Source organism: Melopsittacus undulatus, chromosome 8 (assembly GCF_012275295.1).
Source record: "Melopsittacus undulatus isolate bMelUnd1 chromosome 8, bMelUnd1.mat.Z, whole genome shotgun sequence".
NCBI lineage: Eukaryota > Metazoa > Chordata > Aves > Psittaciformes > Psittaculidae > Melopsittacus > Melopsittacus undulatus.
In genome coordinates, this window is record NC_047534.1 from 47,591,645 (window position 1) to 47,616,446 (window position 24,802).

General features: G+C 37.1%; 1 protein-coding gene across 2 annotated transcripts in view; it reads left to right on the forward strand.

Moving 5' to 3' along the window:
• Positions 1 to 24,802, forward strand: part of KAT6B (lysine acetyltransferase 6B) — a 106,987-nt gene that overhangs the window by 46,070 nt on the left and 36,115 nt on the right. Inside the window, exons 2-9 of one of the 2 annotated variants that reach the window (XM_031052233.2) lie at positions 7,197 to 7,305; positions 13,112 to 13,227; positions 13,393 to 13,474; positions 14,485 to 14,617; positions 18,327 to 18,709; positions 20,167 to 20,288; positions 21,804 to 21,919; positions 23,962 to 24,103. In XM_031052233.2, coding sequence (XP_030908093.2) covers positions 7,197 to 7,305; positions 13,112 to 13,227; positions 13,393 to 13,474; positions 14,485 to 14,617; positions 18,327 to 18,709; positions 20,167 to 20,288; positions 21,804 to 21,919; positions 23,962 to 24,103 — 1,203 coding nt within the window. The remainder of the gene's footprint in view (positions 1 to 7,196; positions 7,306 to 13,111; positions 13,228 to 13,392; positions 13,475 to 14,484; positions 14,618 to 18,326; positions 18,710 to 20,166; positions 20,289 to 21,803; positions 21,920 to 23,961; positions 24,104 to 24,802) is intronic. The other variant, XM_031052234.2, reaches the window with a different exon arrangement.

Genomic DNA, 24,802 nt, shown 5'->3' on the forward strand with positions numbered 1-24,802 from the left:
TTGTTGCTGTCTCCCCTGTTCTAGGTTGTATCACTACCCAGTTTGGAAGAAGGAGCAGGAATATTTCTTTCAGTAACTAAAAATTAGAAACTGTTTTTAGGAAACTGCCCTCTTTTCTTGCAGCTGCCCTAGTGCTGGCTTCTGCTTTGTGCTCTCTGAATGTGTAGGTGCTACCTTAAGGTTTGTTTTTACACTTCTGTCATAGCCCATCAGCATGTGTTTACCATCACTGGAGTTAGTGTACTTTCTACCATGTGATACCTCTGTGGTGCTGTAAAGCTAACACGGGGTCTACTGTGCAGTTGCCATTAGTAGTTGTTTTTAAAAAGTCGAAGTTCAGCTTACCTTATAATAATTAGCTCCTGAACCAGGACTTACTTGCAGAATGGGTGCAGTAAGGGAGTTGCAGCTGTAAGTCCTCATAAGCACCTCAAGGTGCTTTGTGAAAATGTAGGGATTCTGAGAAAGCAAGCTTGCTGCTTATGTCCTTCCTAAGCCTGTAAATACTTAAGTAATTGAGGTAGGGTAGAGATTGGGTTCAGAACCATGGATCTGTGGTAAAGGTCATGGCAGTTTCCATTTTCAATAAAATTTGCCCCTCTATCATGCTAACCCTGAAATTAATTGTATGCTGTTTCTATTCTAGGATAATAGAGGTCTAGTATTTGTACATCAGACATAAAGATGTGTCATCCAGCAGGTTGTCAGATAATGTTGAGGTGTTTCTGAAAAGGCACTGAGATGCGGTTGCCAATGTGAACAGTTGAGTTTTGGGGTTTACTTCTCAAAATTCTTCAGAATGTGGGTGAAACTTTAATGTGTGTGTAACATTTAATGAGACTAGCACTTAAAACTGTAATTGTGTGTACACAGCTAATGCCTAACCATTTTCAGACAATCTGTTTAAAGCCTCAGAGTGCTACAGCAATGCAAGTAGTAACCTTGCTTTCAGTGGGATTTATAGGTGTGGATAACTCTGCATATTCCAAAATAAGACTTTTCAGGACTTAACAGTGTGACTTTTTGGGGGTGGGATGTTAGAACATGCTAAATGCTTTAGCAATTTCAGGGGAATTTTTAAACGCAGTCAGATGAGCATAGAAATTCCACAAGCACAGAAACTATGGGGGAGGAAGGAGAGGTTATTTTGGGCCAGAGTTTTGAGAAAAGTAAAGGAACAGAAGTCCTGGACAATTTCTACCAAAGATGTATTTTATGCAGCAGCAAAGCCTGTTGGTTTCTCAGAATAGGTAACTGTGATTCATGAAAAAAAACCCAAAAAAATTATTTGTTGGCTGTGTAAATTACTTAAGTCTTTGCTAAAATATGGAAATGGCATTAGTTTAAATGCTAATACTGTGGTGTTACTTCTAACTAGGTGTGATTTTTGTGTGGACCAATCTCAGGGCTTGCCAGTATATGTGAAGACTGTGAGAAAGCAGTAAGAATAGTGAGTCCTTCATGTGTCAGAACTTGTAAACTATGATAAACAGTTGAAAATTATGTCTTTTGGAGTGGTTTTGTTTGGTTTTTTTTGGTGGTTTCTTTTTGCTTATGTTTGGGGTTTTTTATTATTTTTTGTTTTTACTTTTCTATTTTTAGTTTTTTTAAGCCATTACAAAGTGTTTCCTGAAAGTACCAAAGCCAGTATTTTTCTGTATTCTATATCTGTAGCCCAAATTTACAATCTTTTCTTGTTTTCTGAAGTGACTGAAATGATTAAACTATAATCAAAATTTAGTGTACACGCATCATATAATTTTTATTGAAAACTGTCTGAAGTGTTAGGATAATCACAGGCAATTATTGTATAAAACTGTAAATGCTATGAAATCATTTTGAGGATGTGCTTATTTTAAAATAAAGATGGGGGGGGAGGAGCCCAGACTTTTTCGGGGAGTATTACTGGACCATCCAGTGCTCCAGTGATATCTTCAGTGCATAACTGAGTCCTTTCTGGTCTGTGGATATGCTAGCATCCTTTTTAGGCCTGAAAACCTCACAGTATTCCTTGGGTAGCCCATGGCTTTTTTCTAATTACTGCAGTAATCCAAATCTGGAAACACTAATCTCTGCTGTTCAATTCCATCATCTTGCCAGATGTGAAAGTTAGATGATACTTAAGGTTCTTTATGGTGAATGATGTCGCTCATACGTTTTCTTCGTTATGTGGGTAGTTGCTCTTTCTTCTACCCTGTATCAGATGCATGCAGGAGGATGATTTGTGATGTCTTTCTCCACCTCACCTGCTGCTGTTAATGCATTCCTGTTTTGCATGGTGAAGTAAGAGTTCTGAAATCTTCATTCTTCCGTCACTCAGATTGAGGATATTTGGGCATACGGAAGTGATATCGTTAATGGGTTCGTATTGCTCACACGATGAAAGGCGGTTGCTTTGAAACTTGACGCATCTGATGGTCTTCATTCTTTCTCTCTAGATACTTCACGGCTGGGACTTGAATATGATACTTGTTCTGATAGTTTTGGTTTGTTTGTGAAGTATTTATGCAGCACAAAAAACCAGCACAGTATATATGGTGGATCAGACTTTTTTGTTGGCTGTAACTGAATTGCAGATCTTACTACTTACTTCATCATTTCAATGCCCTTTTTAGGAAGGTGGTACATTTACGAGTTCAAAGCAAGGGTTTGTATAATGTCTAAAGCACAGGCACTTACTGCAGCCTGCTAAATAGACTGTGATACTGTGATTTTTTAGTAAGCCAGTCTCTTGAAAATGTACCTGCATAACTTCTCTGGTTCACACAGTTTTTATGATAGAGTTCTGATTAGGCTCAGTCACTAGTTGTATATAGGAATTATTTGTCTCTGCGAAGGGAGAGGGGGATGAATTTGAGATATTCCTATTATGAATGTTAAAAAAAAAAAAACAAACAAAAAACCTGGTGTAATGTTAGTGCTATATGTGTAGCAGGATTAAGTAGGTATCTCCTACCAACCTCTAATAATTAATTTGTCAGTGTAAAGTTATGCAATCTGTTTAAAACTTGTATATACTTGGGAAACATATACTGTATTTTGCGATGTAATCCTTTCTTTCCTACTTATTGTAGGAAACTACGGATGTAAATTTAAACAGGTGATCACAGTGAGTACATCACAAGGGTTTTTGAGCCAAAATTACTGTTAACAGTAAAATATCAGGATTTGATACTTGTTTTTAATGCTATTCAGAAGGCAGATGGACTGCAGTGGTTGGATATATGATGCCTTAAAGAATTGACTATGACAGTTGGATGCCTGATGCTTAAATAAGTATTGCTCAGTTTCTAATAGTAGAGTAAAATAACCTGTTTACAGGTGCTGAGTTGATGGTCTGTTATTGCTCTGTAGTATATATAGTTTTTTAAATTAAAAACTAAAAAAAAATCCTATTGCCTGACTGCTTTTTAGTGAGGCTTCAGTTTCTGAACATTTTCTGAACAAATTCTCACAAATTTGCTCTTAGTGCAGTTGGAAATAAAGTTATTTGAACAAGGCAGCCTGTTCAGTTTGGTTGTACAATTTCTAGTGACCTACAAAACTAAACACTTGTCAAAGTTGTAATTTACCTTGTTCGCGGAATTAAAGGAATGAAGAATTCTCGGCTTATTGGCTCTGTTGAATAATAGTATATTACTGGATAAGAGTTATATAGACTTATCTTCAGTGACAGACCAGACTCCATAAAATGTCAGTAACACAATTATTAGTGTGGTTCTTAAATATTAGATAGAAGTTCCTTTTAAAATGAGGTTGAATAACAAGACAAATCCTACTGGTTCATCTGGTATAAAATACTGCGGTGTACAGTAACTGGCCATACTAATTCCTGTAAGAGATGAAATAGAATTAACCTTCCTGGTGGCTAATCATTATTTTTCAGAAGATAGTGATAGTCAATTGCTATATTTTTAGAAGAGAGACTAGTGATTAGGAAAAGAGATAGAAGTAGGAGATGCAATTCTGTTTGAATTATATTCTGACAGAGTCAAAAAACTAAACTAACCCAGAAAAAACAATCCAAAGCCCACATAGTTTATATTAATTGAGACAGTTGTGAGCCAGAAACAATACTAACAGTATCATAGCATCATAGAAAGGTTGGAAAGGACCTTAAGATCATCTAGTTCCAAACCCCCTGCCATGGGCAGGGATGCCTCACACTAGATGATGTTGCCCAAGGCTCTGCACAGTGTATGAATATAGTTTTGCTTTGACTGTACAAGCTAAAGCAATATGAAAAAAACAATTTTGTTAACTGTGCTGACAAGAATGTGTGTTTTCTTATCTTTCAGTAGCTCAGAGATCAGGCCCGGTAATACAGTTATTAATATAAATGGCTTCAAAATACTGGAGCCAGTAAGTTTCTGGAAAACTTGTGTGTGAAGTGATAGCATTTGCAAGCTCTCCCTTATTAGATTTGGTTTGGGAACATCAGTCTCTGTAGCCCTGAACTGCCAGCAACCTTTGTCCTTTATGTTACCTTCAGTTAAAAAACAAAACAAACAAAAAAAAACCAAGAAAAAAAAGGTGTATGTGAAATAGGAAAGTAAATGAGTGTTGGCTGGTGGTTGTGTCTTTTTCTAGAGCAAGGAAAAAAATCTCAAATAAATGAGATTGTGGACCTGGATTTGAATGATACGTGGTGTCTTGTAAATTATTTCTCAGAGCAATCCTTTCTGAAATGCCTAACACACTGTTATATCAAAGGGAAGGAGTATAGCATAGTTGTCAAGAGGAGATTTTTTTTACTGCATTCCACTAAAAGAATAATCCTTCTTTTAAGGTTGTCTATATTAAACTTTAAGTAGCAGTTTAGAAATGTCCACAAGATGCTGCAAGTAAACAGTTGTATTTGGACCATTTTTCTGCTGCTGATTACTGGTGTAGTCAGTTTTTTTGTTAATACCATTTTGTTCCAAGTACAGATCTGTTTATAGTGATGGGACAGATCTGTTGAATTATATCTTACTGGCAAGAATAGTAGCTAACTAATTTTATTGTATTTGTTGTTTTTAACTTGCAAGTCAAAAATTTGCAGGTAATTGGTATATCATTTCCACCCATAGAATTACTGATCTCATTTAATGCTGTCCTGCCAAAACTGACAAAGGATATCAGTTTTGTTTTGGTTTTGTTTTTTTTTTTCTTTAAATCATGACTAAGTTGGAAGCCTGCCAGTTTTGTAACTTCAGTTATTTTTATCCAGGCAGTATTGTTATCCAGTATTTCAAATATCTATATAATCCATAATGGAGGTCTTAGTAAGACTAAGGACTGCAGTTGATGTTTGTTCCTATTAGATATAAGAACATAATATTGCAGCTCCATTTTGTAATTTATAGAAGAGAACAGACATCTCCATACTTGCGAAAAGTCCTTGGCTCTGAACATCTTTTATGTATATTCTTTGGGGTATGTCAATATTCAGATAATTGGATTGCTTAGGGATGAGCAATGAACAGACATTCTGAGGTCTAAGCTTTCAGAAAAAGTACCGTGTCTCAGAGTGTCTTTGTATGGAACTGGTTGTAGGCTAGGGTAAGGATATGTTGTATATCAAGTGCACCCTCAGTAAACTTGCAAATGACACTAAGTTGTGTGGGAGTGTTGACCTGCTGGAGGGTAGGAAGGCTCTGCAGAGGGATCTGGAGAGGCTGGAGAGATAGACTGCAGGCAACTGTAAGAGGTTCAACAAGGCAAAGCGAACTTGGGCCACAGACACCCCATGCAACACTCCAGGCTTGTGGAAGATTGACTGAAAAGCTGCTCAATGGGAAAGGACCTTTGCAGTGAAGTGGTGGAATTGCTGTGCCTGAAAGTGTTCACAAACTGTGTAGATGAGGCCTTCAGTGACATGATTTAGTGGTTCATTTGATAGTCCTGGGGTAATGATTTGGCTTGATGATATTGAAGATCTTTCCCAACCTGGTTGGATTCAATGATCCTGTCTGTGCTCCTCCTTGATGGGCAGGTCAGGTTTACTTTGCTTGTGTCAGTACTTTTGGGGATCTGTTGCTTGATTTAACATAATCCTAAAGCTCAATAATATAAACCGAATTTCAGTATTTCTGTATTATGTTGTGTTGAAGTAACGGGTTGAAACTTAAACAGCAGAGGTTTAGACTGGATATGAGGAAGAAATTCTTTACTGTAAGGGTGGTGGGTTGCCCAGGGAGGCTGTGAATGCTCCATCCCTGGCAGTGTTAAAGGTCAGGTTGGGTGAAGCCTTGGGTGATATGGTTTAGTGTAAGGTGTCCCTGCCCATGGCAGGGGGGTTGGAACTAGATGATCTTAAGGTCCTTTCCAACCCTAACTATTCTATGATTCTTTAAGAGCATATGTACATGGGGCTGATACCTTTTCAAGAATACCCTTAAAAACAAACATTCTCCACTTCCTAGAACTGTAATGGAATACAGATTTGTAGGTCAAGTGAAGAGTGTTAACTTTCAAAGTATTGTGGCATAGAGTGGAAATGTAAACTATGAAGGTGAAAACAACAGTTACTTTGATACATAGAACTAATAGCATTGCTTAGCTAAATGTGGAAACAATGAATTTGCAAAAGAAACTGTCTTAACATTTGAATTGTGATGCTACCTGGTAGAAGCCAGTCTGTGAATGTTCTCTTCTTATTTCAGTATCCCACTTGAAATAGTTGCATATAGCTTTATTTGTTACAGATCTGCCTACAAATACTTCTATGTAGGCATTAGTATGTGGATATTTTGGATGATGCAGGTAAGCAGTTTCATTAAAACTCAAATTTGTTCAGAAACTGCTTTGGATTATTTAATTTCTGATAGTTTGTCAAATAGCAGATTAGGAAGAAAAGTAGATATGTATTAATTCCTGTTTTTCTCTGAGTTCTGTGTATTGCTGACAAACACTGAAAGATTTGTGTGGGTTTTTTTTTATTCCAGTTGTATATCATAGCTGATAGCACTCATCAGTCTGGAATGGATAACTGTTGAATCCAGTGCTTTTACCCTAAAATGGTAGTTTCAATGGGAGGTGTGAGTTGTATTGGATGGAAAAGTAATCAAGTCTTACATTTGAGAATTTGTTTTAGGGAGGTGGAGGATATGTGGTGTTTGGGATTTTTTGAGGGGTGGTGTTACTTCGGGGTGTTTTGGTTCGCTGTTTGTTTGTTTGTTTGCTGGCTAACTCTCTCTTATTTTTAACTCTAGCCACGAGCTGATCCCATCCCCATATGTAGCTTTTGTTTGGGAACGAAAGAGTCAAATCGTGAAAAAAAACCGGAGGAGCTGTTGTCTTGTGCAGACTGTGGCAGCAGTGGTAAGTTTTCTGAACTTAAAATGCTGCAGATGTTTATATTAAAGTCTGTTTTTCAGGTATCAAAATATTTCGAAATTCTGAATGTCATCCTCTCTTTGGATATAGCTGGAAAACTACAAGTGAGAGGTGTAAATTCATCTTTAGGCCAGAAGTATAGACCTGAGTAAATTAATAAGGGAACCACACTTGTAAAAGTCAAGAATTCTGTTATTGTTTGGGATCTGTGTTTATCTGAAAACGTGAGTTTTGCACTGTGATACCAAAAGATTATAAAGAATTTGGGTTGCACAGATTTGCATCATTTTGGAAGCTGAGGAATGATCTTAATAATAAAGACATACAGAACAGCAAGGCTGCTACATATCTTGTGTATTCAGTTCTTTTTGGTTGGTGTTCTTGTTTTGTTTTGTTCTGGTTTTGGTTGTTTTTTTTTTTTTAATAAAGTTCATCTGTTACTCAAGTGGAATTTGAATAATATTTCAAGTAGCATAATTAAACTCTTAGGCACCTGTTACTTGTCAGGCACAATGTAGGGTCTTTACTGGTCCTTTGTACCTGTCTTGTGTGTGATGCAGCAGCTTTTGCAGACTCTGTGTGACTGCTGTGAATGAAGGTGCTTCCCTTAAAGTGATCAACTAGATTAATATTGAAAATAGCAATTAATTTCAATTAATATTGAAAATAGCACATTGTTGCTTTGTGCAGTGCTTGTGCTTGGATGATACCAAATACATTCTTGGCTGAAGTTATTCCTGATTCATGGAGGGATTTGGCTAAACAACTTAAGCAAATCTCTTCAGTAGCTCTATGCCATAAAGCTTTTCCTGGCGCAACTGTAGAGTTCTGGATGTGAAAATACTCTGATCGGTTTAACTATTCTGAAAAAATCCCCTGTGGAAAATCACTTTATGCTGGAAGAAGAGTTACTTGGCCAGAACAGTTAGTTGAGTGCATTGCTTTTGTTTAGCTGTGCCAGTAAAAAACCTTTTGCTCTCATAAGCTTACAGCTGCATTGGGAAAGTACTTTTGCTGATGCTTTGCAATGTAGTCCATCCTAGCTTAAAGACAAAATAGCAGTGCTGTTTGAAGTCACAGGCTGCACCATCCGACTGTTTGGTGCTACCCCTTTCTGTTGGTATCTGGTATCGTATAAACTGGACTGAGTAAGAAAAGTAGTTGAAAGACAAGAAGTTTGATCAGGTCTCCAGTGCAGTTCATGAGAGTCATGCCAACTTCTATACCAGAAAGAGGGAAGTGCTCAGGAGGGAAATGAGTAGAGAGGCAGTAGGGTCTGCATAAGCCAGCACTGCTTTTGAGAAAGCTGGAAGTGAAAGTATTGTTTCAGTGTCTTTCCATGTAGTTGAAAATAGTCTGTCTTCGGTACTGTGATAGCTACGTAAGTGCTTGAATGAAAACAAAACGATGTGAATCAAAAATGTGTTTTCAGTTAATCAGCATTTGCATTTGTTTATGTGCTTCTGAATCTGTCACCCCAGCTAAATCCTTTGTATTTTAGCCAGTGTATTTTTTTAGTACGCTTGAGCGAATTATTAAACAGTGAAGTACACAAAACCAGGCCCCATAGATTTTAAACTGTCTTTAATGGTTTACAGGTTTCCTGTATTTTCAAATTTGTATGTTACTATTTGGAAATTTAATAGAATTTGAGCTTGGTTAAACTCTGGTATGCAGAGTTTACATTAATCAGGTGAGCTTCAATATCAGCTACTATTCTGTTGTGTAATAATCCCCCAGTAGGTCTAAGGTACTTTAGAAATTGAAGTCTTGACTTTCATGGATCAACTTCCATTTGAATTAACACTGATACATTCTCTCTGCTTCATTTAGATGAAATTATCTTTAATTAGTTCCTCAGATGTATTAGATTGCCAATCAGGTTGCTGGATGGTTAAACTTTAGCTACTGATGCCTAACTAAAATAAAAACCAATCTCAGTGCAATTTATAAATACCAAAACTTCACTCAAGTGGAGGTTTATTGTAATTGCATTTGTAAATTTGCACATTGTAGTGTATGTCAAAGCTGGTCTTGCTGTCTAACAAACATGAAGAAAATTGCATGTTGTGCACAGCAAGCAAATTGTACAGAACGTAAATTGCAGTGCCCACTACTGGCATGTCTGCTTTCGTTTATGTTTCTGTGTCAGTTGCTCGTGTCTTTTCAGGTAATGTTTCTGCATTCTGAACACAGAGAGTACCTATTTACCTGCACATTGCATTGATATTAGTCTTATTTTATGGTGTTTTGAAGGATAATGGATTTGGGCAGTGCAAATGAAACGCACTTCTCTGTCACTTAGAGCAGGGCATTTTCTAAAGGAGTAAAAAGTTGAAATTTTAAGAAGAGGAGTTATTGGGGAACTATAATAAATATTTTTAAAGAGGGAGGGGGAGGAAAATGGCTAAAAGTACCTGTACCTGTGGATACTGTTCTCATGTTGTATGTTAGGCTGAGAAGATGAGCAGGTTACCAGTCAAGATGGGTAGGCGAAGTTGGGGAGCAGAACACATAAGCATCAGATTTACATCAAGAGAAACAGGGACAGAAAATATCTCAAAAGGTCTGCAGAGATTGCTTTGCAAAGGAAATGCTTTAGGAATAAGGAGTATGGAAATAGTCTTAATTACTGCTGTGTCTGTGGGAGGAGGTTGGCTAGTTGGATAAAAATGAACTGCAAAGAAACCTTCAGGTGGAAAAATTTACTGTATGCCTGAGATAGGTGCACTGATTCTCTCTTCTTATAGGTAAAGCCAACCTAAGTAATAACTCTTTGTAACTAAAATGTTATCAAACACAAAGTGTTTTTTAGTGAATTATCTTGTATATTAGTTCCTAACATGTATCAAAGTTAAAAATTACTGGAGATATAGTATATCTAATTTAGCATTGATACAACTGTTGCCACTGATACAATGGTTATTCTTTTAAAAGACTAGTTGTTTTGTCAAGTCCTTTGAGGAATAAACAAGGACCAAATTTGCTATGAGGAAACAAAAGTAAGCAGGTTGAAGGAGTTGTCTTGAAGTCACAAGGAGTGAGATGTTCTGTCTTAATTTCTTGATCTCAACTATTTCTGCTACATCAGCGTATCACAAATGTTAACCTTTTCTAACTGGGATGGTTAATAATTAATTTTAAAGTGTTTAAATTCTAATAGCTTTGTCTTAAAGTAAGCCTATGTGTATTCCTAGTGGAAATTGCCAGCTTTCAAAGTTTTAATTTCCAGTAATCTGTTAAACATGTGTACTACATTAAAATATTGATGCTTCTGAGGTTTAAAGGAAAGTCAAATGATTGAACCAGGAGAAATCTGAAACACTTAAAACTAGAGATCGATCAAGTGTTGAAAACTCCTGGACAGATGTATCAGCTTCTGGATATGGAGAAGATGATATGATCTCGATTTTCAGTTTAGATCAGTTAGAGCTGAAGTACTGTGAATTTTGAAGCCAGAAACATGTTTTGCCTCTTCAACTCTCAAATTTAAAGAAACTAGCTGTAAAATAACAGAAAGTCACACTGACTTCATTTAACTGACTGAAAGACAAAAAAACGTAAATTTTAATAGAAATCTGTTAAACTACAAAATTAGTTAAACGGGGCCCTTTTAAAAGTGAAACCTGTGTTGATTACCGCTTAATGTCTCTGTGATTACCTGGACCTGTTATTGTTGTGTTTGCACTATGTCAATTTGTCTCCAAGAGTGTGAGTACTGTCAGCTGTTACAGGGTATTTTGAACTCCAAAAATTTCTCTGCTGTCTCTACTAGTGTGTACCTAGGAAAGACAGTAAAAGAAAGTGGTGTATGCAGAGTAATGATTACCATTTGCACTCTTCCAGCCGCTGGTTATTTGTTGCTCAAGGACTTGCAGTTGCAGGCATAATCTTCATATTTAATGCCAGTGCAGTTTTGGGGTTGGTTGTTTTTTATTGGTTTGGGTTTTTTTCCTTGAATTTTTGTCCAATAGTAAAATCTGACACTTAAGGATATTAACAAATGTATAAAGCTGTGGAACTGCTTGAATGAGAAATGTTACATCGGTAGGTAACAGAGAAATGAAGTAACCCTGTTATACCTAATCTGTGCATAGTTACCAGGCTGTGAGAATGAATGTTTCTTATAATTATACTTCTCAAGTTATTTACTTAAGGCAAAGGTAAAATCAACAATTTAAACCAGAATTTAATTGCTCCTTGAAGTAAATCATTTTTGCAGGGTAGATGACTGGAATTAAATGTACTTATATGGAGGTAATTGGTTTATGAATACACTTTAATGTGTTAATACGGTTGTTAAGTCATGGTTGATGAAATAAGTCTTCCTGTGATATTATTAATATCAGCTGCTTTGCGACCTTTTTTCTTATTTCTTAGCAGATTTTTTTAAATGAAGTACTTTTTAAGCTTTATTGAAGACAACAGTGTAGCATTGAACTCAACTGTGCAGGTTCAAGAAAGAGTCGCTTTAAGTGTATACTCAAGTTTAACCACAGAAATTAGGTAATCTTAAACTGTATGCTAAGAATCAAATGGCAATGCTTTTTTAATATAGTTGGTTTTGAAGCTACTCTTTGACATTATTATTGATTATTCTTTATGAGCAGTCTATATTCCTACATTTTATTTTGAGAATATGCTAGATTTAAAAAACAGAAATGTTTTTCTTTTAAAGTTTAACATAAAGGGGAATAAGCCTTGGCTATGTACAGTAAAGGAAATAAAATCTGAAGTTTGCTCCTTCTGAAGTGGCTTTTGCATTCCATTAGTCATCTTTGCAATTCATGACTCAGGCTGTTAGAAGACAAAAATAGCAAATGCTCACAGATTAATGTGCATTCTTGTTGTGGTGATTTAGCCCAGTCTTGGACTGAGAAACAGCAGGCAGAGAAAGCCTGAATGTGACTAGAGCATTACTTAGAAGAAAGCACATATCTTGACTCTTGACAGTGAGAAGTAAGCAATGCAAGTCACATCATTGCAACCATCTAAGTGCAGATTGGCATCACAGATTCTTCTGTCTCACAACTTATGGGTTGATGTTCTTGAATCAGCAAAAAGTACTGGGAAGGCTTGTCCCTTTGTATTTAGCAGTGCTTTTACATTTTCTGGATTAAGGGTGTACTCTGAAGTTAGCGTATCACAGCCAGTATTGCCTAAAGTACTGTATGTGTTCATTTTTCTGATATATTGTATGAATTGGAAAAGCCACATAGGCCTTCTAGGCTACAATGAAAAGAAGATGGTCCCACCAGGGAATAGTAGTTTCATGGGAGGTGGCAGTTCAGCTTCCCTCATTTCCCCTACCTTGCCCCATTTACAGTCTTCTTTGCAGTAAGCTTTGTGCCAATTACCTGCTTAATTTTTTTTCCTACTGCTCAGAAATTGTTTTGTAAATAATTAAGTAATAAGTTGGAATTAAAAATACACACAGACTGTTAGTTTCTCTGGTAGATACACAGTATATTTAGATAAATAATATAGTTTTAGCTTAAGATTTTCTCTGTTTATGTTGCACTGTTGTGAAGAGGGACTGGGGTCAGGCTTGTGTAGACCGTTCACAAGTGTCAGTTATAGCAGAAATAAACTTCCTACTTCTCTTCATAAATGAGTTTTATGGCAGTCTGCATCTCTGTATGAAGCAGATGAGTTAAATAACGTGTTGCAAAGTTCTGAAAAAAGCTGGTGCTGATGATGTCCGCTGCATTCTCTTTAACTTAAAGACTTGTCTTCCCAATCTTAAATCTCAAGCTTTAAATATTTTTGTTGTTTTTTTTTTTTTTTTTAGGACATCCATCATGTTTGAAATTCTGTCCTGAGTTAACATCAAATGTGAAGGCATTAAGATGGCAGTGTATTGAATGCAAGACATGCAGTGCATGTAGGATCCAAGGCAAAAATGCAGTAAGTTAGACTGTTGGTCTGTTGTTTGGCTTTCCTTTGTTTACCATAACTCTGTACTTAGCATGTGCAAGTACAATTCACTGATGTACAACTTCAAGCAATGCTGTATTAAGTCTTGTTTTCCTCTTCCTCTTCCTTCCCTCCCTCCCCCCCACCTCCCTTCAGGATAACATGCTTTTTTGCGACTCCTGTGATAGAGGGTTCCACATGGAGTGCTGTGACCCACCACTTTCCCGAATGCCAAAAGGTGATAATAATAATCCTTTAAACGCAAATACTTTCATTCACAGTGTTTTCTCATATTAAGTGACCAAAAGCTCTTGACAATGCTGCTTCCCCTCCCCCCCCCCTTGGTAAAGAGTATGATTTCAATCATGTCAAAACCAATTTTATTTTTCTTGAGATTTTTTTTTTCTCTCCTTAGGAAAATAATAAAGGTCTGTGGTCATTGACCAGGTGAATTCACTGTATATTGAATTGTTTGCCAACCTATTAAAGGTGAAGTTTTATGGAGTTAAAGTGTTTGAAATATATACACTGACAAAGAAATCCTTAGAGCAGGTGAAAGATCCTGCTTCTTCATGCTTTTTGTAAGAGTAATTTTTAAAGCCAACCAAACAAAACACTTGTGTCTTTAGGTTCTCTAATCTCTAGTTTTCTGATATATAGCACCTCACTTCTGTTCTCATATCTTTATGGCTTTCCATATTTAATCTTAAAGTTACGCTAAAGACTTTTTCCAGCTTCTCTGCCCCTCCCTCCAAGTCCCCAGCCTTATGTATAATAAATAAGTCCTCAGACATGGTCATCCAACATAAAAAGGATGCCAAATTCAAGTTGTTGTATTTTAAAACAAACATACCTAGTTGTCATCTGGTCTTTTCTTTAGCACACTTTAGTCTAGATTGCTTTGTAACACACATTTTTACCCTGTGTTAATTGTGTCTGAAGAAAGCTCTAGGTAGTATAAAGAGGGTCAAGCTAAAACAGAAATTATTCTGAGAACCTGTTTGCTCACAATATTTTCTGTGATCCTTGTTGCCACCTCTTTTCCCCTTCCCATGAGCACTTTGCTTTCAAAACACTTCAAAATACAGGTAGAAGTGGATCACATTTCTGTGTCCACTTCCTCTTCCCTATGTCCTGTTCATAAGATAATATCTTGACCTTGTATACTTGGCATGTATCTTGATATGCACCTACAGAACAGGTTAAACAAACTGCGTACTATTAAACATTTTTTTTTCTTTTATGTAGGGATGTGGATTTGCCAGGTCTGTAGACCAAAGAAGAAAGGGAGAAAGCTACTTCATGAGAAGGCTGCCCAAATAAGGCGACGATATGCAAAACCTATTGGACGACCGAAAAATAAACTAAAGCAACGAATGTTGTAGGTTTCTCTTAGTTGGTTTTTGGTGTGGGGTTGTTGTTTTTTTTTTTTGTTTGTGTGTTTTTTTGGTTTTGTTTTTTATTTATTTCCTCCTTCCCCCCCCATATTTCTAAGAATGTAGTTACGTAAGAGGAGACAGTTGACACAAATTCAGCTACAATTTTTTAGTGTGTTTCAGGTTGGGGAAAGTAGGTGACAAGTATTGTAATATATGCCTTTCAGCCCAATGGCCAATAACTTCTTAATTATAGTGGGCGCTTTTTGTGTCATGTCAGAAGGAGCAGAATAAACTTCTGTAACTTACTTTCCTAATAATTTATTAACAAAACTCTCACCTATAGCAGATGCAAATAGAATTCTGAATGATAACATATGCCAAAGCTATCTTGTAACTGTAACTTCAAATAATTTAAACACATACAGAATCTGTATTATATAGGTAATAATGAATTATTTGTGTCCGACTTCAGGAGACTGTAGTGCTCAAAGACCTGTTCAAAAGTTGTATACAAATGGCTTTATTAGTTAATATCAACTCCAAAACCCATTTCACAAAGTAAACTATGCAAATACTATGGAAGTTCTGGTTTCAGTGGTACTCTGGGAGAAAATTACTTGAATTCTGCTGTCAAGCTGTCACTGGTTACAGGGAAGGAAGTTGCAATTCCTCTTGCTTTTTAGGAATGTGTTTATCTAAGATGAGAATGCTGTAATTCTTCTGGCATCTATCTTTCCAGGGAACATTGTAGTTGTACATCTTAAGGCTTGGTTGGACAATTGTTTAAGTAACATTCAAATGCTGAGTTGACATTACACTGAGTGTTAAACAGGAACTGATTCTGTGTTAACTCCAGTAGCATGTTGCCCTGTATCACATGTTCCTAGGCACATATCCTTTCTTCTCCTCCTGTTTTGCTATCATTTTGGCCATATCAACTTAACAGCTGAAAAGTTTTCTGGCTTTATCTGCTATTCGTTTTGTCATGTGGCTGTTACCCAACCTTTTTTCTGTAGTCTAAACACCTGCCTGGTATTCTTCAGAGCTGCACAGTAGCTGCTGTAAAACTTCACATTTTTGAAAATAAGGATTTTGGAGCCAGTGGAGCCACCATGTAAAAATAGAAGGGGGGGCGGGGGGAATAAATACTTACAGTACTGCAAGTACAGCACACTAGTTAAGTTGATGTACGTGGTGCTGTGCAGCTTGCTATATTCTCTCCACCAGGTTCTCTTGTCTTACCTGTTTGGTCCTTTTCCTAAAATTCAGTGTATGTTGCTCTAGGAAAGCAGTACAGGACAAGGATGAAGAGTGACACTACATGAAAGTAAAAGATGTAGTTGTAGTGGCTTATGAGAGCATGCTGTTAAAGGAAGAGTGGCTGAAACATTCTTTCACTTCTCCATTCTTCTCCTGACTAAATAACAATCTGAAGGTCATTGAAATACCCATGCAGCTACTAGTGTTTTAACTGAAATTCTTGTATATCATTGTGTGTGTAATTAAAACATTTAGTATATCTCTAGCTACCTCTCTGGTTTGTTTTACCCCTTTGAAAGGTCCTAAGCTTTCAACTGGCATCTGTCTTTCCAGGGGAACACTGTAATTGGACATCTTAGCGGCAATAATACAGTACTGCCATCTTTTCTAAAACTACATCCCTGATTTGGGTTCTTACAGTGGATTTAGCAGGAATATCTGTCTGACAGAGTAATTCTGCTTCTCCTCTGGCCTCATATGTGTAAAAAAAAAAGTTGTAAAGATTGTGAGGGTTTTACTGTTACATTTTGCTAATGGGATTCTGAGCTACAGCGTTTTAAATAAATATGCTAAAGGATGCAGAAGTTCTCTTAGCATTGGATAATGTTTATTAACATCTTTAGAGAGGTTTTATTTTCTTTGTAGCACATGAACCACATGAGCATATTAGAGTAGTACAAGGGGAGTTCTTTGTAGCATAAATACTTGCAATACCGAAGGCAAATTTCGATTACTTCAGCATCTAATATATGTAACAAGTAATCTTGTTTTGGAAAAATAGTGATTAGGAGATGCGATAAGAGAAGAGGCTCTTCCTCATTGAGTCCTTTTTGAACGAGATGGTGTGATTCAGAAGATGATAATGTCATACATGAAAGTGTGTGGTCACATGAAATACAGGAAGGTTAGCTAATACCACTTAATTCTTTTTGTGTAGTACAAAGAAAATCTGTCTAGTAGTACTGGAATATTTTTTTTGCCTGTTGACCATCTGTAGAAAGCCTTTCACAGGCAAATTACTGTGTAGTTTTAACTAAAACCAGGTGCATGTTGGCCTCTGGCAGTGATAGTGATTACTACATGTAGTAGAGAGAATAGGTCTTGTGGTGGACATAAGTTTACGGCACCAAAGGATTCGAAAGACTTTTGTCTTAGTTGTTGGTTTTGTTGCCTCTTAGAAGCTAACCAAATTTAAGGATATGTGAGTGGAAAAGGGGCTAGTTCTTAAACTGGTGGGCCCTTGGAGTTGGATAAACCAGATGGTAGCCCCAGGCTGTTCCGTCTCTAATTAGAACTAACCTGTTGGAATTAATTACTTCAGCATCTCAATTAAGAAGGCAAAATCTGTGGAAGAAAACTTTCTGCTGCAAAGTAAATAAGCTAACTTCAAAGAGCAGGATGGAAAAGGGAATGGAAGCATTTGATGCAACTATATAGCTTTGTTTGGATTTGCAATTTGATCATGCCTCCTGATAGCTGTTTCTTTTACTTGCAAACATTTTTAAATGTTCTGTTTCTATACACTTACAATATACTGCTCTTCAGTGTATTCTTCAGTGTTGTTCTTCTCTTCAGTCATTAGCAACAGCTAAACCTGTACTATTTCTGTCAGAAATGTTGGTTTTCAGCATGCCCTTTTTCTTCCTAGCATTTAAATAACATTCATTGCTATTCCTTCCCATGTTAGGCCAAATTCATTTACGACTTTTCTGCAAATACCACTTGGTCTTACAGTTCTGCTCTTTCATTTGCTATTTTTGTTTTTTGCTATTGTTATAATTTGTAAAGAAAACAGTTTATTTCTTTGGGTTTTTTTATAATGCTTTTCATAAATAACTTCATTTTGCTTTTAGGTCTTCAGTGGTAATTTTTACTACTAGTTTTGACACATATAATCCAATGAGAGTGTGGGGAAAAAATAAGTTTCTTGAAAAATGACTGTATTGCTTTATAGGATTAATAGACTTTCCCTACAGTTTAAGCAAATACAGTTTGAAGTGTTTTGACATCAGTAATTTATTAGCACTGAACATGTGCATTTCTTTTGTGTGTACAATAAATTCTACAGTGATGGAACAGTTCTTGAACTCAGACACAATGCATTGAAGTTTTTCTCCAAATAAGCACACTTTTGCCATGTCTTTTGCTGTTGTCAGGTGGGAAGGCTGCATGCTTGGGAGATCCTGCTACCCCAGCTGCTTCTACTTAAATGTATTGGGAGCTACCTTTTAAAATAAAAGGGGGACGGGTGATGACAAAAAGAAAAAGGGGAAAAAACAGTCGGATGTTATGTCACAGTGTAAAATGTATTTCGAAAGTGAATATGTCTTTAAATTTCTTTGTAGTTTTTTAAGTACAGTGGCATAAGTAACTAGTGTAAACTGTAGTACTCTTTGGCAGTAGTTACAGATTTTTAATGCTGATTTTTATTTTCCAAATCTTTTTGCATAGGTCTGTAACCAGTGATGAAGGATCCGTGAATGCATTCACAGGAAGGGGGTCACCTGGTAGGGGTCAAAAGACTAAAGTCTGTACCACACCTTCATCTGGTCATGCTGCATCTGTGAAGGATTCAAGCAGCAGATTGCCTGTTACAGACCCCACTCGGCCTGGTGCCACCACCAAAATCACCACCACCTCCACCTACATATCTGCCTCTACACTTAAAGTTAACAAGAAAACCAAAGGGCTCATTGATGGCCTTACTAAGTTCTTTACACCATCACCTGATGGTCGCAGATCACGAGGTGAAATAATAGACTTTTCAAAGCACTATCGTCCAAGGAAAAAGGTCTCTCAGAAACAGTCATGCACTTCTCTTGTGTTGGCGACAGGTACCACACAAAAGCTAAAACCTCCACCTTCTTCACTTCTACCCCCAACCCCCATCTCTGGTCAGAGCCCCAGTTCGCAAAAATCCAGCACTTCCACTTCTTCTAACTCTCCCCAAAGTTCTTCCAGTCAGTCAAGCATACCTTCCTTTAATAGCCTTCCTAATAACAGTCAGCTAAAGGGACTCTTTGATGGACTCTCTCATATCTATGCCACTCAGGCACAGTCTCGAAAAAAGGGACACCCAAGCTATGCACCACCCAAGCATTTGCATCATAAACCAGAGCTGTCTTCCACACCAAAATCTAATAGCCATTTCTATGGAAGGAAAAAGGTTAGGAGTAGGTTTGTTTCTCGTGCCTGTACCTCTAGATGGGCTGTGTCTAGAGGGCACACTTTTAAAGCAATTGCTCACCTCAAGAGAACAACTTTCCTTAAAAAACACAGGATTCTAGGCAGATTAAAGTATAAAGTGACCCCTCAGATGGGGACCCCCTCACCAGGGAAGGGGAGCTTGGCAGACGGAAGGATTAAACCTGATCAGGATGATGGTAAGCAAAGGTCAAAGCGCCAACCAAACCTGCGTCCCGTCCAAAACCAAAATTCTTATATTGTCACATAGGTCTTAGCTATTTCTCTTGTTCTTATTTCACTTTCATACAAAAGCAACAAAACTTTGACCTTTATCTAATGCTGACTAAATCTCCAGAACATTTTTTTTTCTCTGACTAATACCACACCACCTTCTTATTATTTTTTGCATCTGTAGTGACACTAGGAGCCCCAAGTGCCTTCATAATGTTGCTTATGGCTGTGTAGTACCGCATGAGTGGCCACTTTTCATGCTACTTACATGTTCTTCCCCTGCCTTTTCTTTGGCAGTAGTGCTGTCATCATGATTGTGTTTTGTCAGTGCTTATAATGGTGGGCATTTCAATTCATTTCCCTCTGCTCCATTGCTTTTTCATGAACAATTCCATCCTACTACAGTCTCCACAACACTTGATCTATAATGCTGTGAACTACCTTTTTTTAAAATTACTTTTATTTAAGAAAAAATAAGCTATTTTAATGTAGACTTAGCATAGCATTGGTTTCCAAATTTAAAGGACCTTTTTTCTCTTATTTCTACCTGATAGAGTATACTGACATCTATTAGGTGTCACAGTTCTAGTGATAGAATGTACTCCATTTTATGAGGTTCAAAACTAATTTAGTAGAACTGTACTGTAAAGGCTTATACAGACAACCAACTACCAAAAATAGCTCAGGCAACAGCTAACTGCAAAACAAGAAGGGGGGAAGGTTTCATTTCTGTTACTTAGTAATCCCAAATTCAGTTATAAGTGGGGAGTCACAACAGCTATAGTTGCTACAATTCTTTTTAGGAGTATCACTTTGATAAGGCATGTGTAACCTTCATGTCTGTGAATAAACTTTTTGCTGGTTTTAAAAACAGATACAGAAATCAAACTAAGCATCAAACAAGAAAATACGGATGTGTTTCTGGTGGGAAGCAAGGACACTGTTACACAGGAGGATTTGGAAGTATTTAAGCAGGCTCGAGAACTGTCCCTGGAGGTAAGAATCATGTAGTATGAAACACATTTATTTCTGCAAATAAAAATGTAGTTCACCTTCATATGTCTTATTTATCTTGATTTTTAATGTATTTCTTCTGGATTAGTATGTCATGCTTGCTGTGAATTTAATTTGGGATACACTGTATATACAGTTACATTCTCTTGGATAGGAGACAAAGCATCACACTGGAATAGGTCAGATGGTAAGTGACACTTAGGATAGATTTCGAAAGATAAACTTAAGCATTTTGGACACAGGGCTACCACTGATTAAGCATGGAGATTAAGCGTAGCTGACATCCTGGTCAGCACTGAGAGGATGTTGATCGGTAAGAGTGTTCCTGCTGATTTTCCTCTGCGGATAAAACAGCCACTGTGAGAAGCTATGTCTGTCCCAGCAAATACTGTTTGGTAGGAAACTGGGTTTAGTGAATTTATAAGTTCATTTTACCAAATGATTTAATGCACTTTGAACTTAAATAAGATAGGCTTTTTTTTTCCAGTGCAAATATTTGAACTGAATCTGATTGAAACTGTTCATACCAGCTGGTGGAGACTGAGTTTTGATTTGGAGTTTTTTTTGTTTGTTTTGGTTTTTCTCTGTCTATGAAATGAGCAGTGTGTTTGAGTACCTAGGTTAGAGAGGAGGTGCATGTAATATTTCAATGGCTGCTTTTTTTTTTTTAAACTGCATCATAAATGAGTATGTCTTGCACTGTTTTCAGTAATGGAAGTCAATGTTTTTTCAGGTTTAGTGTACAAGAACTGACATTATCTGCTATGGGTCAATGAAGTGACCTTTTTATAGTCTTAATTCAGAGTGTTTTAACCAGCAAACTCAGACCAAAGTGTTAAGTAGTAAAACTTGTAGAATTAATGGTGAAATTGCTTTTCCCTCCCGCCTTCTTCCTTTTTTTTATATTTCTCCAGCCCTTTCCAGTCTAGTGATTGTCTTCTGATCAGCTCAACTTCAGTATGATAGCTGAGATTAGCGTGCATTAACATACTGCTGTTAGAGGTAAATTCCAAGGACTCTAGAAGGGTTCTGCTGATGCCTTCTCCCTCACTTTGCAGTCCTGGGGTAAAGGTTGGACTTCATGATCTTAAAAGGTCTTTTCCAACCTCAAGGATTCCGTGATCCATTGTTTGGACAAAAGGACAGCTTTGAGTTTGAACCAGAACTGTAGAGAAGTCCTAGCACTAGATGGTGCAGGTGAGAAAAACTGAAGCAGTTGTGCCTCTTTTGTGGCTAGGTCATGCACCATCTTTTTGTATGCACTTGTAAGCACTGCTCTCTTAACGTCATGTTTAGTTTTATTGCACCTTGAAAGACATTTTGACTGTTTATATTTGGCTGTTTGCGAACTTTGACCTCTGTCCAGGGTGGAAGAACTTAAGCAACTGATTTGAATACTTCAGGTTTCAAACATCTTCACTGGGTGAAATTGATATAAAGCTAACTTTCCTTTTACTTGTTCTATGACTAATGTTTTTCTTGTCTTACACCTGACAGAAAATTGGGTGTAAAAACACTGGCGAAACAGGTGGGCGATACCCTTCAGTGATTGAGTTCGGAAAATATGAGATCCAGACCTGGTACTCTTCACCTTATCCACAGGAATATGCAAGGTACCAAGTTGTCAAGATTGCCGTACATTGCTGGAGTTTTTACTAATGCGATAATTGCAATTTATTTTCTTACTCTTTTGGAACTGCTTATAGTGTGCAACTATGAAAAGTAAATACACTTTTCTAATTACAAGTGTGAACAAGGATTTGTCTTTTATAACTAGTTCTAAAGATACATTAAAAGACTGGTTTTCCTAGTCCTGCATCAGTACAGTCTTGCAGTGTATATTGGCATATGTGTTTGGGTTTTTGGGAAGGATTTGTTTTATTTGTTCGGTCTGCTTGGGGCATTTTGTTGTATTGTTTTGGTGTTTTTTGTGGGGAGATGGTTTTGTTTTGGTTTGGTTTTTTTTGTTGGGTTTGGTTTGTTGTATTTTTTTTGCAACCAAACATGTCTAATTTCTGGCCATTTAGAGAAATTGTTTGTCATCTGGAATTCGTTAAGATTTTTTTCTAGGGATTAGGGAGAAGTATGAACATGTAAGATAAATAAAGCTAAAGTGAGCAAGTTGTGGCAAGAGCATCTTGTTTGTAGCCTTCTTTGCCAGGGAACACCTTGGAGTCAGGCAGAGAGCATGGACTAGTGTGTGTGCTCAGCAGATTTTTTGCTGATTTTTTGCATGTGCTGAAAGCAAGTGTTCTATGAATCCACTGGATCTGTGGCACACATGGGAGATTTTCAGAACTTATGCGATTATCAAGCTTTACTACTAGCAAGCAACCAAGCTATGTGGTCTGTTCCAAAATGCCTTTGCATATTGTTACTGTAAACTGCCTTCTCTCTTCACCCCTCTCATTCCTAGGTATTACCATCTTTGTGTGGTGGGAATCAGAGACACTTTATGAAGTGGCAATAATAAAATTCAAGGGCCAAAAAAAAGTGTATAGAGCATTTCTATTTTCTTTTGATACTACTGCTTTTATAGTGTTGATATTATCTCTCATTCACTTTATAACGTGAAAAAGAGTTACCTGCTCCATCAAGTAAATTAATCTGACAGAGACATAATGATAGTTATTATTAGTACGGGGCAGTGGGGGAGGTACTGTGGTTCTTTGCAGTGAATTACATCATGGAAGAAACAGTTCAAACTACTTTTTATGTTGCTGATAAACTTTCTTAGAATATGGGAGTAGTGTAACAATGGCTATGATCCCACTGTGATCCCAGGTTGTGCCAGTAGGTTCTGAGCAGATGAAGATTGTCCTCTGCTCTAAAACTTTGTAGGCTAATTAATTTCTGCAGCAGTCTTCCACTGCTTCAGTAATTTAAAAATTAAGGTAACAAGCCATAAAAATTCACTGAACAGATCAGTTTCTGGTATGTAGAACACCTGCCAGCATTGTCTTCCGCAGGGTACTGCAGTTTGAGTAGTCTGAACTAAATCCTTCCTGGAGGATTACAATCATCTGTGTTGCTTGTGTTGGGGAGATACGTTGAATACAAGCAAAATGCTTCCCAACTTTTTGGATGGGCTTCTGTGTTCAAGTGAAGTGGTAGTTTAGGTGGGGGTAAGGGGGTTGCAATCCTAGTACAGCTTGCTATGCTACCCAAGTGTTTGGAAGACAGTGGCAAGAAAAATCATCTCCTAGCCTTCCCCACATAAAAGATAAGGGAAATTAAAGGGAAGAAGATTGCCTGTATTCTGCTGTGTGCCTCGTTTGCCTTCACTGGGAGGAGGAGGGTGAAATTCGAGGTATTATTCCAGTGTGCCTGCTGTGATGGAAAACACAGCAAAAGCTTAGGTTAAATGTGGAAATGGGAAAGTACCTGGGATCAACCAGAGGCTGGACCACAAAACAGCTGATTGCAGTTCATAATACGAAGTTCATTGTGATTGAATCTTGTCTTCCTTTTCTTATGGCTGATGTATGTATGTTCAGTCATTCACCTTACTGTGATATTTATTTAAATGGAAGAAATATTTGCTCATGGTACCTTGTATTTAAACAGGGGAGGGACTCTTAACTTTGTGGTAGCCTTTTTATTTACAGTATTTAATGATTTTTTTATATAAAATATCTTTCTGATTTTTGTACAGATTACCAAAGCTTTACCTGTGTGAATTCTGTCTTAAATACATGAAAAGTAAAAACATTTTGCTGAGGCACTCAGAGAAATGTGGCTGGTTCCATCCACCAGCCAATGAAATCTACAGAAGAAATGACCTTTCAGTATTTGAGGTAGGTATATCACAAATCCCACATTTCTGAAGTTTTGTAGCTTATAGACATTACAAATCAGTAGAACTAGTGAGCTAGTGAAACCTGTAACATACTGAAATACTCCTTGGAAGATTCATCTTGCACGTCAAAACCAAGTCCATTTTCCCTGTTCTTCCCTGCCATGTTCTTACACTATTCTTGATTTCTTTACTAGTATTTCATGCATTAGCCAATCTCTGAGGATATTTGTATATCATGCATCTTAGATGAGGACTGCAGTGGAAGTCCTTTGACTCAATTGCCTTTCCCTTCTCAGCAGAAGCACTTCTTGGCACCCATTAATTTCTGGCTGTTCGAGTGTCTTGGGTGTAGAGAGAAATTAATCTTGCTTCCCATGTATAAAGGCAAGGAAAGTAGTTTTTTGTGTATTGTTCTAAAAAGACAAGTGCAGCTACTGCATTTGTATTTCTTTTGGATGCTTGAGAAATTTGCCCAGAAACATCTTGGTTGGATGACAGAGATACAGTCTGACTTTGGTCAGAACACATTGCCTTTAATTTAAGAAGTCCAGTGTTGAGCCTGTGAATGTATTCTTTTATAATCTGAATTATTCTCTTGGGACATGACTTCTTTTTAAGTTTTTAAGGATTCATGCACAATAGAATTCTGTTTGAAGTCACATACCTGCAGTTATTAAAGCTATGCATCAACCTCCAC